Genomic DNA, 15,609 nt, shown 5'->3' with positions numbered 1-15,609 from the left:
ACATAGTTCATATTCAACTTTGACATGAGAGCAAACGGATCAATTCGATCTTCAGAATGTTTTTTTTTATATTTCTTACATGTAGATCTCTAGTTTAATAAAAAAAAAAAACTCTATTTTCAAGCTTTTCTAGAAGATCAGGATTGTCACATGGTTTTAATAATTGTCTTTAAAGTAATTTTTGTCTTTGCACTGAATGTTTTGCCTTCATGTCAGGTTTCCACTGACGTGCTCAGCTCACCACTAACTGCAACAATGGCTGAACATGACTGGTCCAATCAGAAACATCTCAGCTTAGCTCCAACAATCACAGCTGGTCATGAAACTAAGGAACCTGATATCACCTCTGTGGTCCAGCCTTTTGAACCTGTGCTCAGAGAGATTTGCATATCAGTTACTAAAGAGACTCTGTCACAGGTAGAGTCTCCCGCTGTTGAACAGCCACTGGAAACATTAGCCATAGATGCTGTCCAGGCCAAACTCGTAAACGATGATGTGCCTTCTTTGGGTTTGGCTTTTACACCAAAGCAAGAATCTAGGGTAAATGTATCTGCCATTCCTGTAAATGTCCCTATAATGGGTGAAGATGAGTGTGAGTGCAGTAATGTGGAGGCCATGAGTGAGCAGAACAAAAAGCAAAAAACACAGCCAGCCATGTCAAAAGAATTACATGACCTTGAGATCCCAGAAAAGATCCTCAAACCAGGACCTGAGGAGAGTTTGACCTGTGTTGACACACATGAATTACATGACCTTGAGATCCCAGATGAGACCCCAAAACCAGGACCTGAAGAGAGTATGACCTGTGTTGACACACCTGAATTACATGACCTTGAGACCCCAGATGAGACCCCAAAACCAGGACCTGAAGAAAGTATGACCTGTGTTGACATACCTGAATTACATGACTTTAGGACTTCAGAGGTGATACCAACACCCGGACCCAAGGGAAGTATGGCCTGTGTTGACACACCTGAAGTACATGACCTTGAGACCTCAGAGGACACCCCAAAACCAGGACCTGAGGAGAGTATGATCTGTGTTGACACAACTGAATTAGATGCATTTGAGACCCCAGAAGAGAGCATGACATGTGTTGACACACCTGAATTACATGACCTTGAGACCCCAGACAAGACCCCAAAACCAGGACCTGAGGAGAGTATGATCTGTGTTGACACAACTGAATTAGATGCATTTGAGACCCCAGAAGAGAGCATGACATTTGTTGACACACCTGAATTACACGACCTTGAGACCCCAGACAAGACCCTGAAACTATGGCCTGATGAGAGCATGACCTGTGTTGACAGACCTGAATTACATGCCTTTGAGACCCCAGAGGAGATACCAACTCCAGGACCCAAGGAGAGTATGGCCTGTGTTGACACACCTGAAGAACATGACATTGAGACCCCAGAAGAGACCCCAAATCCACAACCTGAGGAGAGTATGACATGTGTTGACACACCTGAATTACATGACCTTGAGACCCCAGACAAGACCCCAAAACCAGGACCTGAGGAGAGTATGACCTGTGTTGACACACCCGAATTACATGACCTTGAGACCCCAGACAAGACCCCAAAACCAGGACCTGAGGAGAGTATGACCTGTGTTGACACACCTGAATTAGATGCCTTTGAGACCCCAGTGGAGACCCCAAAACCAGGACTTGAGGAGTCTATGACATGTGTTGATACACCTGAATTAGAACCTGTCACAGTCATTTCTGCCACAAACAAGATGGCTGAAGAAGAAAGCGGAATGGAGGTGGAATGTGTTCTCAGAACAACCACCAGCAGCTCTACAGCAGTTACCATCATATCTGCAGCAACCACCTCTGTCTCTACGGCGATGGACATGGACAGTAAGGGGAATGACGAAAAGACTATTGTTCAGCCTTCTAATAGTGAGTACGGACAGATTTCTCTTACTGCTGCTGAAGACAGTTTGGCAAAGTTTGCTCCAGCAGAACAGCTCCTGGAAACATTCACAGATGATTATCAGACAAAAGTGAAAACAGCAGACCGGCCAAACATTACACTGACTATGACCTCTAAATTGGAAACAAATGTCAGTGAGTCCACCATTCTTGAAAGTAGCTCTGCAACAGATGACACGCAGGGCACGTGGACTGAGAAAGAGCAAAAGGGAGGGGAAAAGATGCAGCCTGAAGAATTACTTTACTTTCAGACATTGGTAGAAAAGACACCCAAGGAGGTCAATGAATCTGAAAGTCTAAGAACAGAGACTGACAAAAGTACAATCCATGCAATTGCTCTTGGATTGGAATATGTTGCAGAGAAAATAGCTTCTGAGCAAACCAGGACAGAAAAAGAGTCTGAAGAATTAGTGGAGTGTTCATTTCCAGCACACACTCCTGTGTCTACAACCTTGCATACTGAAGAAAACAAGGAGCATTGGGAAATGATCCAGACCTCTGAAACTTTGCACAAGGAGATTCCCAAGGTGCTCAAAGAAGAGATTTCAGGAAAGACAGACTCACCCACAGCAGAACTCGCAGCAGTAGAAGTGGATGATCGTCAAAGTGAACTTGAAACTGCTGGTTTGACTTTGCCATATGAACTTGTGAGAGAAGTCACAGAATCTGCTGTTCCTATAAGTTGCCCAGCAACAGCTGAAAAAGAGAGTGACTGGAGGCTTGACAAGACTGACAGGGAGCAAAGAGGAGATGAAAGGATGCAAGAACCCTGGTGTGAAAAACTCAAAGATGATGAGACATTTGTGGAAGAGTTGAAAATGGAGATCCTGGGATCTGAGAGTCCACCAACCGAGAGTGAGGAGAGCACGCTGTGTCCTGACACTCCTGCCTTAGAAGCTGATTTCAAGGTAACAGATTCTAACAGCAACAAGATAGACAGCACAACTGACGATGTACCTGGAAAGGTACCTTATATACCTGATTCCAAAGAACTGAACGAAGAGGAAGAGAACAATGAAGTGTCAAAAAAGAAAGTTGCTACAATAATTCTTGATATTGACACAGTACACATCCATAGTGCTGAAATCGTGGGCTCATCTGACCATGACACTGCAAGAATTGTTACAGCTGCAGCCAATGGCTATGACACAACATTGTCTCAACCACTGGAAAAGTTAGATAATGTCATTCCAATTGAATCGGATGTAGGAAGAGAACTTTCAAATGACAGTCACATCGATCTGCACAAACAGGACGTTGGTTTAGTCAACATGACCGTATCCAGTAAACCAAGTCAGCTGCATGGCAGTGAGAGAGACATCAACAGACATTCACGGAGTCCTACACTCTCTGTACAGACAACTGAAACTAAAAACATTGAATCTACTCCTACAAGAACTTTGACTGGAGACAATGAACCAGGTGTTGCTTTTGCTGAGAAAGAAGGAAGCTGGGCTACAGACACTGGCCCACAGGAAGCTCAAACAATGACAAAACCATTTACTCTGGATCACTGGACTGTGGATACCGACTCCACAGAAATTCTGGACCAACGAGAGGGTCTAGAGACATGCCAAGAATCAGCTGAAGGTGCAAACATGGTACAACAAAATGCTACCAGATGTAAACGTGACAAAGCAGAAGAGGAAGGTGCAGCCCTTGAAAAAGGTGAAAAAGATTTTGATCAAGACTTAGTTGTAGCTACAGTGGAGGCTGAGGCTAAACCAACCCCTCCAGCTAGACGTAGGAAGGAAGCCGATAGTTTGTCACTCAGCTCAGAGGTCCAGTCAGGTGATTTTAATATTCAAGCTGATGATAAGATTTTACTGAACACTGAAGTCCAGGTGCCTCATGCAGTGATTCTACCAACTCCACCAAACAGACGGCGTAAAGACAAGGTAGAAGATAAAAGGTTATCACTCAATCTTGATTATCAACCAACTCCACCAACAAGAAGACATAAAGAGAGTGGAGAGGTTAGAAGATATTCACTTGATACTGAGATGCAACCAACACCGCCAACTAAAAGACATACAGATGAAGAAGATAGGATTTCTCCCAGCATTGTGTTGGAGAAGACCAATGACAAAGCTATTGAGGAGCTTCTACTGACACCATCAGTAAGCCAAAAAGCAAGTCGAACTGAAAGTGATACAATGGCTGTGGTTTACGAAGCCCAAAACGTAGAGGAGACTGTGCTGACACCATCACCTACAAATGTGAGGCACCATGAATCATCTGAAATGCCTACCAGAGTAACTGGTAGCTCTGATTTGGAGACAAAACTGATACAAGAAACAGTAGTGGAATCTCCTGTGAAACCAACCCCACCAGTGAGAAGAAAACCAAGTCAACCTGAAAGTGACTTAATTTCAGGGGTCTCTGAACCACAAGAAATGGAGGAGAATTTGGTGAAAGCGACCAAAATTTCAGAAAGCGCTGAATTGGAGAAAACAGTAACACAAGAAGAAAATGTTGAGAGGCTTCTTGTGAAACCAACCCCACCAGTGAGACGAAAACTAACTCGAGCTGAAAGTGATATAATTTCAGTGGTTCCTGAGACCTTCCAAATAGAGGAGACTTTGGTGAAACCAACTCCTCCAACAAGACGGAAAAATGGTAGAAATACTAGTGAAATGGCAAACAGAATCACAGACATTTCAGAATTGGAAGAGACATTAACACAAGAGACAGCTGTTGAGGAACCTCTTGTAAAACCAACCCCACCAGTGAGAAGAAAAACTACTCAAGCTGAAAGTGACAACATGTCAGGGGTTTCTGAATCACAAGAAACAGAAGAGACTTTGGTGAAACCGACTGCGCCAACAAGAAAGAGAGATAGCAGAAATGTGAGTGATATTGTGTCCATTGACATGGCTAGCAGAATTTCTGAAAGCACTGATTTAGAGGACACACCAACACAAAAAGGTGCTGTTGAGGAGATTATTATAAAACCAAACCCACCAGTGAGGCAAAAACAAAGTCAAGCTGAAAATGATATAATTTCAGTGGTTTCTGAAACCCCCAAAATAGAGGAGACTTTTGTGAAACCAACACCACCAACAAGAAGAAGACATAGCATAGATGTCAGTGACACTCTATCCACAGAAATTGATATCAAAATAGCTAGAAGCACTGATTTGGAGAAGACACCTAGTGAGATGAGTGTTGAGGACTCTCTCGTAGAACCAACTCCACTTGTGAGGCAAAAAGCAAGTCAAGCTGAAGCTGAAATAATTTCTCTCATGTCCAAGTCAGAGGAAATGGAGAAGGTACTTGCACAACCCACTTCTTCTCCAACAAAGAAAAATGGCAAAATTGGAAGTGAAACAATTCCTATAGTTCAGTTTCAAGAAACTGTGGTTAAATCAACTCCACCATTGAGACAGAATGAGAGTGAATCAGAGACTGAGAAACTATCTGAGACTTTTAACTCTGAGCTTGAAGAGACTCTGCCTAAATCTGCTCCACCAAATACAGAAAACAAAGACAAAACTGAAATAGTTTTAGTTCAGTTAGAAGAGCCACCAATAAGAACATCTCCACCAACCAGGCATGAAGAAAACGAGAAAGTTGAGGTCCAACAAATAAGTGAAGCAAAAGAGGACAGGAGCCAGGTTGAAAACATCAGTTTGGCTCAGGTAATTAGCAGATGTGTGGTATGGAGCTGTGGTTTTTGCATGGTGCTATGTCTTTTATCTTCATTGAGTCTTATGCTACAGATGACGTGAACCAATTTACTCGTCAAGACTTTGTGAAAGTCACAAAGTTTAAAGTAAATTCCAGCAAAGTTAACAATACACAGCATAAATACTGCAGATATAAGAAAATATTAATATATAAGATATTCAGAGAAAACAATAATGGCTGAACTCAGGTCATGTTACTGCAGTATCATCACATTACTCACAATACGGTTCTTCCATTATATTCTCAATATAACTATTTCTGAAGAAACCTACATTAAACCACCTCTAGAATATACTTCAGTTGTAACTATATTTCATTTGGCTAGTTCCCAAGATGTGTCTTTGTAGAATATTCAAATATTTCCTATATACTTAACATTTTACAGAAAAAAGTAAAAGAAATAACCTGTAGGCTCTCATCATAATCATGACATTCTAGAATAGCTCTTTACTTTTTAGTCTAAACTAGAAATAACAGGAATATTACCAATACTGCATGGTTTACTTGTTTAACTTACACTGGTTAAAAGTTTACCATAGGTCACAAAACCACTTTCTTTTTCACTTTTTGCATGGCTAAAGACAATCATAATACCATGATAGCAGATATAATATCAGAATATCCAGCCCTGCACAAATAGGTATTATTGACCTATGGTAAAAAATAGACCACATGACATACTGTTTGTTATAATGACACATTCTCAGAGCAATGAAATAATGTTGTCTGTAATTAAAATCTCCTTGGAGCAGTATGTTCTAGGAAGCACCTGTGTGTCTCACATTTCTGTTTTAGCCCTCATGTTTGCCTGCCTTAGCATCAATCTGCGCTATTAAAATTCTTGGCATTACAGTGAATTTTTGTTTTTTTGCTAATGTTTTTTGTTCTGTGTGCCACTTCCAGTGTCAGACATTACTGAAGTTAATTGATTTGGTGTTTGGTTTTTAATCATAGACACAAGATATAGACCAGTCAGAGGCTGCTGCTCAGAGTGTTTCTGTCGTCAGCAGTATTGGCAGTCAGTCACAAATTACAGAAGAGGAAGAAGCACTTGGTCCCACAATGGGAGGTATCTTCACTGAGATTAAAACGATGTCCAGGATTGGACCAAATAGCCTGCTAATGGAGGTAGTATTAATAATAAAAATACATAAAACTATGATTATCCATTCAATGAATCAATGAAAATAACCATAACACTTTCATTTTTTTAGTGGTTATATATAGAATTTCTACTTTTTTAAATATATTGTACATTTCAGAAGAATATAACTAAACTAAATGAATCATAGAAACCATCATGATCATAGAAATCATGGTCATTTCATCACCATTCTGCAGAATCACTACAATACTTTGCCCACTCTCTTGTTTTAATTACTATAGACCAGGCCTCATGAGGACACAGTGGATATTCTGGACATGTCCGTCATAGATATTGAGGCCCAGTTAAATAGGCTGTTGTTCCGAATACTTGGCTGTCGCAACCTCCCAGCGATCCTCAACCCTACAGACATGGCCAAGCAAGTAGAAGATGCGGAGGTGGGTTGGCAGGAAAGGGATATCTAGAATCTAGATGAAACAAGATGAAAAACTGACAATTCTGTATATATAGTTTACCAAATTTACATGGTCGCTTTTTAATTATCTTTCAACAGCCTGTTCTAACCTTTTTTTTGTCATTTTATGTGTCAGTGTTGTAGACAGATTGCTCAGAAACAAGTGTCTTCAGTGCTAAAGCAAGATCATGCTAACGGCGACATTAGCGTTGTTGCCAGTGCTTCATGTTATGACCCTGAGGAGATGCAGCGTCTGAGTTGCCAGTGGACAGCGGCATTATGGGATGCGACAGGAACTGTACATTCCAAAGAGGCACAGTTGCAGCTGGTAATTGATTACAACAGGCAGACACAGAAGGTCAAAGCTACCCTTGAAAAACTGGCAGCTGAGCTGGAATCTTTGAGGACGTAAGTAATCAGGATTGATTTTCTGATAAAGGATTAACGTAGTTCTTAACACTTCATGTGACCTTATTTTAAAGTCAGGTGGTGCTTGTAATGGGGTTAATTTCAGGTCTGTGAATAGGTTAAGTTGTTTTAAAATATTTGTACAAGGCATGAATTATAACAGGTGTGCTGTACCCGCTGTGAATACATATATTATAAATCAAAGTGTTTTACAATCCCACATGATGACCAGTCCAAGGATGTCATCACCTACGCATTCAAGCTTTTCGAGTTGGTTGTCTGGACAAGAATTAAGTATAAATGAAAACTGAACTGTAATGTAATTTTAGTCAAGGGTCAGGGATAATCTTCATGTGGGAATCTGGTGCTTTTCAAACTGCAAGTACATAATAAACATATAAATAAACATTCCGTTCCACAATTATGCTGTATAATTAGTGAGGTTCTCAGACTACTGAATTCAATACTGTCCTTATTTTTCTTTGCTTTGTGTACCTGAAGATCTCCAGTTGAAAGCAGCTTTGTTGAGGAGCAGAGACTTCGCTCCTTCCTAAGGACAATGGAGCAGGAGCGGACTGTTTTGGGAGAGCTTATTCAGACGTATTCCCAACTATCCCCCCACCTCAGCCAGCCTGAGAGAGCAGCAGCACTGGACCAGCAGAGAATCATACAGAGTCAATGGAGGGCACTGGAGAGATCTACTGAAAAGAGATTACACAATGTGAGTGTTTATACAAAAGAGAGTTTCGACCTTCTGCAAGACATCGGTGACTTAAAGGACCATCTGGACCACCTCCAGAAGATCTTAGGACCACTGTGGATATCACCTGCTGTTTGGCATAGTAAGAGGGCTCAAGAGATGATTGGGTTCAGTGCTGACCTGACAGCTGCACAGCAATGGTATTTCTACCTTCAGCAGAACTCTCGTGCTCTCTCTCAAGGGTTGAACTTCAAGACAGAGTCATTCAGCATAGAGCAAGGCTTGTGGTGTATCAAAGATCAGCTAGAACTAATCGATGAGCAGTTGACGTCTTCATTCCCAAAAAGCAGCAACCCAACCTTGGACAAAATTGTCACAGTGATAAAAGATGCCCTAGCTTGGGGTAGGCAGACAGAGTATGACATTCAAGGCAAGCAAAGGAAGGTGTCACTTCTTCCAGAAGTTGTTCATCAGCAGATCAAGGACCTAAAAAAGCTGCAATCAGAAATTAACTCTAAGCAGATGCAGTTGGAGGCCCTAACAGAGGAAGTAACGGAGTTTATCCCAGAACTTGAGAAATCTGATGTTCCAATGGTCATGTCATTTCTGGAAACCTTGGAGGGTTTGTCCCAGTCTACAGCAGAAAAACTAACCACTGCCATTGGACAGATGGAATCAAGTCTTCAGGCTCGAGAGAAGATATCGGAACAGATAGCAGATGTGGATTCCTGGGTACTGGGGCATCTCCAGAGAGAGGCTCTGCGGAGAGAAGATTACCAAAGCCTGAATGCAGAAGATCTTGATCGAAGGTTAAGGCAGAGTCAAGACACCCTTGTTGAGGCAGAAAAACAATCAGCAGTCACAGAGGCTTTGATAATGAATAGTAAAGACATTGCCTCAGAACTCAGCCTTTTGGATAATAGCTGGCTAAATGAGAAACTCACCAAGCTTCAGGAAGACATAAAGGAAGTTGTCGGCTATGAAAAGTGTCGTATTCAAGAGATAACAGATCTCTTAGAAAGTCAAAACTCCTCTCAGAGGAAGGTATGTTCTTTGGAGGAAGGGTTGAGGCAAATAATGGTAGATGTGAGGGGTCGCAGGTTTCCCATTACTAAGGACTCACTGTCTTCTGTGGAGCCCTTCAAGCACATGATTATTGAACACAAGTGCCAGGTGGAGCAAGTAAGTCCTTGTGCAGAAGCCAAGAGGAAAGAGCTGCTATGTGTGATCTCTGAGCTGCACATTGCAATTAAGACTTTGTATATTAAATCCCAAAACCATGAGAAGTTTCTAAGCCTCAGACAATGTGTGGAAGATCTCAGAGAAAACGTAGAGGCCCAAGTACCACACACCAAAGATGAAAGTATCGACAAAGAGGAACGCTATAAAACCTGTCAGGCCCTGCTTGCCCACATTCCTCTCATCAAGCGTCTGTGTAAGGAGACATCAGATGAGCTGGAGAACATCTCACCAGATCTTTATCCAACGCAGCTGACTGCTGAACAGCAAAGACTCAGACAAAACCTTGATAATCTTAACACTTGGGAGTTGTCTGTCAAAAATAACCTTCTTATTGTGGAATGGGAAATTCTACAAGGACTGCATTATCCTTCAGAGCAAAGGGTAGTGCAAGATTTCCTGGGTGAGGCTATTCGGGTTCTGGAGAAGGCGTGCGAGGTGGAGCCCACACAGCAAGATATTGAAAAAGAAATCCGGAAGTGTATTAATCTCAGGACGACTGTTGAAGCTAGAATGCGAGTTCTAAATGTTCTGCAATGCAAAAAAGGTCGACAACACGAGCAGAGTTCACAAAGGTCACCGTTTCTTACAAAACTGGCAAAGACTGTCGTAGACAACTGCGACCAAAGAATGGTAAGTGTTTAGTCCAAAGTTCCATACAAGACTAAACACTAATCTCTCATTACACTAATCTCTTGTAATCTCTACATAAATTCTATTCTGTTCAATTATTTTTTATTTGCTGCAAAATAAATATTGATGGATACATTTTGCATGCAGTTTAATTAATTTTACATGCTCTTCCCATTTCTAGGTAAAACTATCAAGCGCCAAAGAGCTATTGAAAAACTATTCTACTGAGGTCACCAATACCATCCAGTTCCTCCAGAAAGCTGCGACAGTTCTCCTTCCATCCCTGTGCTCAGCCAGAAGCTGCTCAGAACAGCTGAAGGACATGCAACAGGTCCTGTCAGTGCTAGACTCCGACTTCCAAACTCACGTCAACCAGCTTCAGACCTTCGCCCCTTTCCATCTTTGTTTCTCCAAGCAGAGGATTGAACACCTCCATGCTGAAGCTCTAAGTCTTCTCCTTGTCCGAGTGTCCACACTTAAAGCCCAGGCCCAAGTCAGGCTAGAGGCTTTACTGAGGTACATATACAGCATGAGTGTTTTGTGCTGCAGTTCAACACCACAGATTATCCTGGGTTTGAATGTAAACAATTTACAATTTATTCATGAGCAATTTAGACTTACTATTTTCTTGACTTACCTATATATAATCCTCCTTCAGGTGTGTTAATTGCCAGAAAGCCACTCGCACGTGTTATGAACAGTTATGCCAACAAGTGAGGGACTTGGAAACAATTCTTGCTGACTGCATTTCTAAGAAAATCACATCTCAGAAGGATTGTCTTGAGCAGCTGGAGAAACTCAAGGTAAGAGGGGTAAAAACTGCACTACCTGTTTGTGGTACAAACTTGTATATATTTTTGGTGTTAATGAGTAAGTTGTCTTTGTGGAGTCTCTGGTTGAGGACGTAGACAAACTGCCCGGACAGCTGGAAGTACTCCAAGAGTGGTGTCCAGTGCTAGGTTGCCGGGCCAACCGTGAAGATGCTGTGAGCGCCCTCTGGGGGCAGGTGAACAGACTGCAGCGATGCGGAAAAGATCTGAACGCACACCTGGAGCAGAAAGGAGAGGAATGGATAAGCATTACAAAGAGTGTAAGTCATGTCACGCCATGATCTCAAGATACACTCGATAATGACATCAAATAGATGTTCAGCAGAGAAGATGAAGGACAGTGAACTTCAACAGGAAGTAATAGGACTGGGCTGTCTCGGGACTGTCAATTCAGTTCCTGACATAGACAGTGCAACAAATTTGGCAAAAACCTCTTGTTTTTGCCTTTGTAAAAACCTCTGAATTTGTCATTTGGCCCCTGTTTGACAGATGGAGCAGGCTTCAGTAGTGCTAGACCAGGTGATGGCTGAGCTGCCCAAGGAGGGCGGAGAGAAAGCCAGTGGGGAGGAGCTACATGAGCTGCTACGGTTTTGGACACACTACCAGGACAAACTGGACTGCCAGCATCGAGCCCTCTCTGCACTGGAACTTCGAGTCGCCAGGCTACTGGGAGTCCCCGCCCATGAGGAGCAAGCCCCGCCCATTCCACTGTGCCAGCAGCTGCAAACCATGCAAGAGAGCTACCGCAGGTCAGAGGTTAACGGAGGCTGATTGCCAGTTGTTTGCAATACAGATAATTGTTTTTCTTGTGTTTGGCTTAACTTCCCATTTAAATTGTTTGTAGATCTAATGAAGTTCTATTTCTAGTTAGTTCTCATGGTTCCCAGCATTAGCATTATAATAAGTCATTCTTATTGTTTATAGCCTGTCTTCACTTGTTTACTGCGATGTTTACTGTGGAATTTCCTGTCTATGTCCGATCATGTCAAGTAATTTTTCACCTCTGTGGGCTTGTTGGGAGAGTGGGTCAGCTGTACTCCACTCCAGAGAGAGCAAACAAACACATTCATGTGAATGCAGAGAGTACATGCACGATAAGTTATGCAGACATTAAGTTAATAGTCGTCCAACATGTTAAAGGAAGTCCTTCCATGTGTTTTTACATCACCTTTGACCTCTGTGTCCCAAAGCCTGAAGGAACGGAGTAGCCAGGCTTGTAAGGTGGTGCGGGCGGAGGTGGAGGACAGGGAGAAGGTTCGTGAGGAGCTGCAGGGTATCAGGGAATGGCTCATCGCTGCAGTCAGCCTCCTGTCAGCGTTGGAGCACGCACCCAGCACCAAACAGCTTCAGGTGGGTCACCGCCCACCCAAGACCTGAGGCACTACATCAACAAACTAGACTGTGGTTAATTGTGAGAAAAGGCTTATTGTGTTTGACCAAACTCGACTTATCCAACTCAGAGTGAACGTTTGTTCCCAGACGGAAACGTCTTGTGAATCGTTGCACACATTGCAGACCTTCAGAACTAATAGTCATCTCCACCATCTTCACCAAACAGGAATGAAGTGTAACACAAGTTTTCATAACATGAATGTTAGCATAACATAACCTCCAAACCTCTGTGCTTTGCTGTGTCACTCAAGGTTGAGCTTGAAGAGAAGAGAAGCAAGATGTGCAGATGTTCTGTGTCGCAGTTGGTTTTGTGTTTCTCTGTTTAAAAGACACGTTAATGGCCGTCTTTGTGTGCGGTACAGTAAGGTCTGAATAGAGCATGCTCAGACAAAAGGAATCGCTCTCGAGCAGCCGTTATTCTGAGTCCCGGGCAGCATGCCAAATCTGGGCTCACACTTTCTGCCTGTGTGGCAGTAGTGACGATTCTTTATGGCCAGCACAGTTGCTCTCTTTTCATTCTCTTGCCATCACACTTCTCTCTTTCATCTGTTCTGCCATGTGCACACTGAAACAATTCCAACAATCTGATTCTTTTGTAATACCCAGTTTATATCAATGAATCCCTTTCTCTCTCTCTCTCTCTCTCTCTCTCTCACTCTCTCTCTCTCTCTCTCTCTCTCTCTCTTCTCTCTTTCAATGTATCGTTTGACCTGTATTTGCCCCATATCGTTTGGTTCTTTTCTCTCAAAAACGGCCACCTACGCATACACACCCACACACACACACACACACACACACACACACACACACACACACACACACACACACACACACACACACACACACACACTCAGCTTCCTCCTATTGTGTAGTCTCTTTCAGACAGGTATTAGAGGGTTCAATGTCATAATGTTGACTACAGATCTTATTTGCTTCCAGCGCTAACAGACATTACGCTAACAGGTCCTCACAGTTTCAGTCGTGTATGTACAAACACTCAAAAGCCTCTATGAGGCTTACAAACTTCCCACATAAACACACACACACACACACACACACACACACACACCTCTATCCTCCAAATCAATGCCTAAGGCAGAGAATCATCAGCCATGCATACTCATACACACTTGAAAGCATGCATACCCACACACACACACACACACACACACACACACACGCTTTCCATCTGGTGTCTGTTGCTGTTCTCCTACTGGTGAGCCACCATGGGAATCCTGCATTTTAACCTCGGTGTTTCGGGCAGCGTTTAGCTCCTCTCCTGTCTCCTGTATTATCAGCTCGCTCTCCAGTGTCCCATTAGAATGAGAATAGAGCGAGGTGGGTGTTACCAGCAGCCCCAGGCCCAAAGGTGAACAGAGCTGGTGATTTGCTCCAGAGTCTGAGAGGGTTTGTCAGCAACGGTGCGGGAGCCGTGGGGGCGGAGCTAAGAGCACAAGCCCCTCCCTGCACTCACTGCCCTGCTGTTCACTCCTGCGGTAAGACACACCATCTTATCGCGGATTAGGGACTTTGGATTTATTTTTATTTTTTGCTGTATGAAGAGAATTATTCATTTGTGGACAACGCTACATGGGAGGTGATTGTGCTGCTTTGTTTTGGTGTTGCCTTTTTACTTAATTTTGTGGACGTTCTCACAAATGTCTCTATATATTCTCATAAATGTGGTCCAGTTCAGTGGTTCGGAGCTGTGTGTGTGAAACTAAAAGGCTAGGAGAATTAACAGCAGTGTGCGTTCACATTAATATCCAGTGTAATGAGAATAGTTTCTTTTCTAATTTACTAATTATTTCCCTGCTCTCTCTGTAGGAGGTTCACGCAGAGCTGTGTACCCAGAAGGCTGTGCTGCAGCGTGTCATGGAGGGCTTGAAAATGAAGTATTCTGACATATACACCCTCGTTCCTGTGGAGATAGAGGGCCCACTACAGGAAGTCTCTCACTCACTACAGGAAGTGGAGGAGAAGGTATGTTGTTGATGGGGATTTTTATTCTTTTATTTATATTATTTTATTTCATTCTCCTGTGTGTTTTGTTGTTTAACTGTTTATTTGTGTGTGTGTGTGTGTGTGTGTGTGTGTGTGTGTGTGTGAGTGAGTGAGTGCTTGTGTGCCTTACCACCACATGCTGCCTTACATTTTGTAGAAAATGGGTCACCAGGGAATCCACATCCCTCTTTGTGTTTCTAATGACTTCACAAACACGAAGTGAGAATGCATGGCAAAATACAAAGAATTTTTAATTGCACATTTTCCTTGTCTCTCTCTCTCTCTCTCTCTCTCCCTCCCCCCTCTCTTTCTCTCTCTCTCCCTCTCTCACTGTCTCTCTCACTCTTCCTCTCTCACCGTCTTTCTCTATCTCTCCTTTCCCTCTCTCTCTGTCTCTCTGTCTCACTCCCTCACTCCCTCTCTCTCCCTCTCTCCCTCTCTCCCTCTTTCTCCCTCTCTCTCTCAGGTGGAGGATGCAGTGGAGAGGTGTGGGCCCGTACACAGGCTCGGTGCTAAACTGGCGGAGATACTGACGGGACTAGACAGCGTTCAAAACCGACTGGAGCACCGGAGCCCCGACATTCCAGAAGCCGAGAAAACCCTGAAGGTTCGTCTCCCTCTCTCCGAGATCCCGTTTCAGAGAGAACTCCTCGTTTGGCTTGAATCTGACACTGTTGTTCGTGTCGCACCGCGTGGTGTGTGATTGTGTGGGTGCGTGTGTGTGTGTGTCCCGTAGCGCGTGTGGGACGAGCTGGACACTCTGCATTCGCAGCTGGCGGGTGTGGAAGTGGAGCTGCAGGACGTTGGTGAGGAGGAGGGGCGGGGCCTGGCCGAGAGGCGGGGCCTGGCCGAGAGGCTGGCCCACACCCAGCAGACACACGTCTGCCTCGCCAAGCAGGCCGAGGAACGCACCGCCTTCCTCAACAAGGTCAGAGGGCGTCACACGTTTGTAACATTCATCTCCCAGTTTCGTTCTGTATTCTTCATTTGTTATGAAATATAGTTTTTATATTTTATATATATTATTATATATTATATTGCCTGGAGATCTTCTGATCCGTGTGTGTGTGTGTGTGTGTGTGTGTGTGTGTGTAGATACACAAATGGCAGCAGGAACACCAGGAGATGGTGCGAGGAGCTCAGAGTTGGATGACTGAAGCACAGACATGGCTGACAGCACCATGCATCTACACCAACTCCAGATGCCTG

The 15,609-nt window shown here is 43.4% G+C and overlaps 1 protein-coding gene across 1 annotated transcript in view; it reads left to right on the top strand.

Annotated features, from left to right (window-relative positions):
- The window catches only part of syne2b (spectrin repeat containing, nuclear envelope 2b), a 96,853-nt gene that overhangs the window by 35,305 nt on the left and 45,939 nt on the right, over positions 1-15,609 (top strand). The window contains exons 55-68 of the mRNA XM_076985600.1: positions 217-5,586; positions 6,590-6,763; positions 7,022-7,177; positions 7,331-7,602; positions 8,104-10,174; positions 10,356-10,690; positions 10,833-10,977; positions 11,064-11,264; positions 11,494-11,753; positions 12,195-12,354; positions 14,224-14,379; positions 14,867-15,007; positions 15,137-15,328; positions 15,496-15,609. The exon at positions 15,496-15,609 is cut by the window's right edge and continues 24 nt beyond it. Of these exons, the coding sequence (XP_076841715.1) occupies positions 217-5,586; positions 6,590-6,763; positions 7,022-7,177; positions 7,331-7,602; positions 8,104-10,174; positions 10,356-10,690; positions 10,833-10,977; positions 11,064-11,264; positions 11,494-11,753; positions 12,195-12,354; positions 14,224-14,379; positions 14,867-15,007; positions 15,137-15,328; positions 15,496-15,609 (9,747 nt within the window). The remainder of the gene's footprint in view (positions 1-216; positions 5,587-6,589; positions 6,764-7,021; positions 7,178-7,330; positions 7,603-8,103; positions 10,175-10,355; positions 10,691-10,832; positions 10,978-11,063; positions 11,265-11,493; positions 11,754-12,194; positions 12,355-14,223; positions 14,380-14,866; positions 15,008-15,136; positions 15,329-15,495) is intronic.

Source organism: Brachyhypopomus gauderio, unplaced genomic scaffold (genome assembly GCF_052324685.1).
Source record: "Brachyhypopomus gauderio isolate BG-103 unplaced genomic scaffold, BGAUD_0.2 sc43, whole genome shotgun sequence".
Taxonomy (NCBI): Eukaryota; Metazoa; Chordata; class Actinopteri; order Gymnotiformes; family Hypopomidae; genus Brachyhypopomus; species Brachyhypopomus gauderio.
This window is presented reverse-complemented; position numbering and strand designations above follow the sequence as displayed.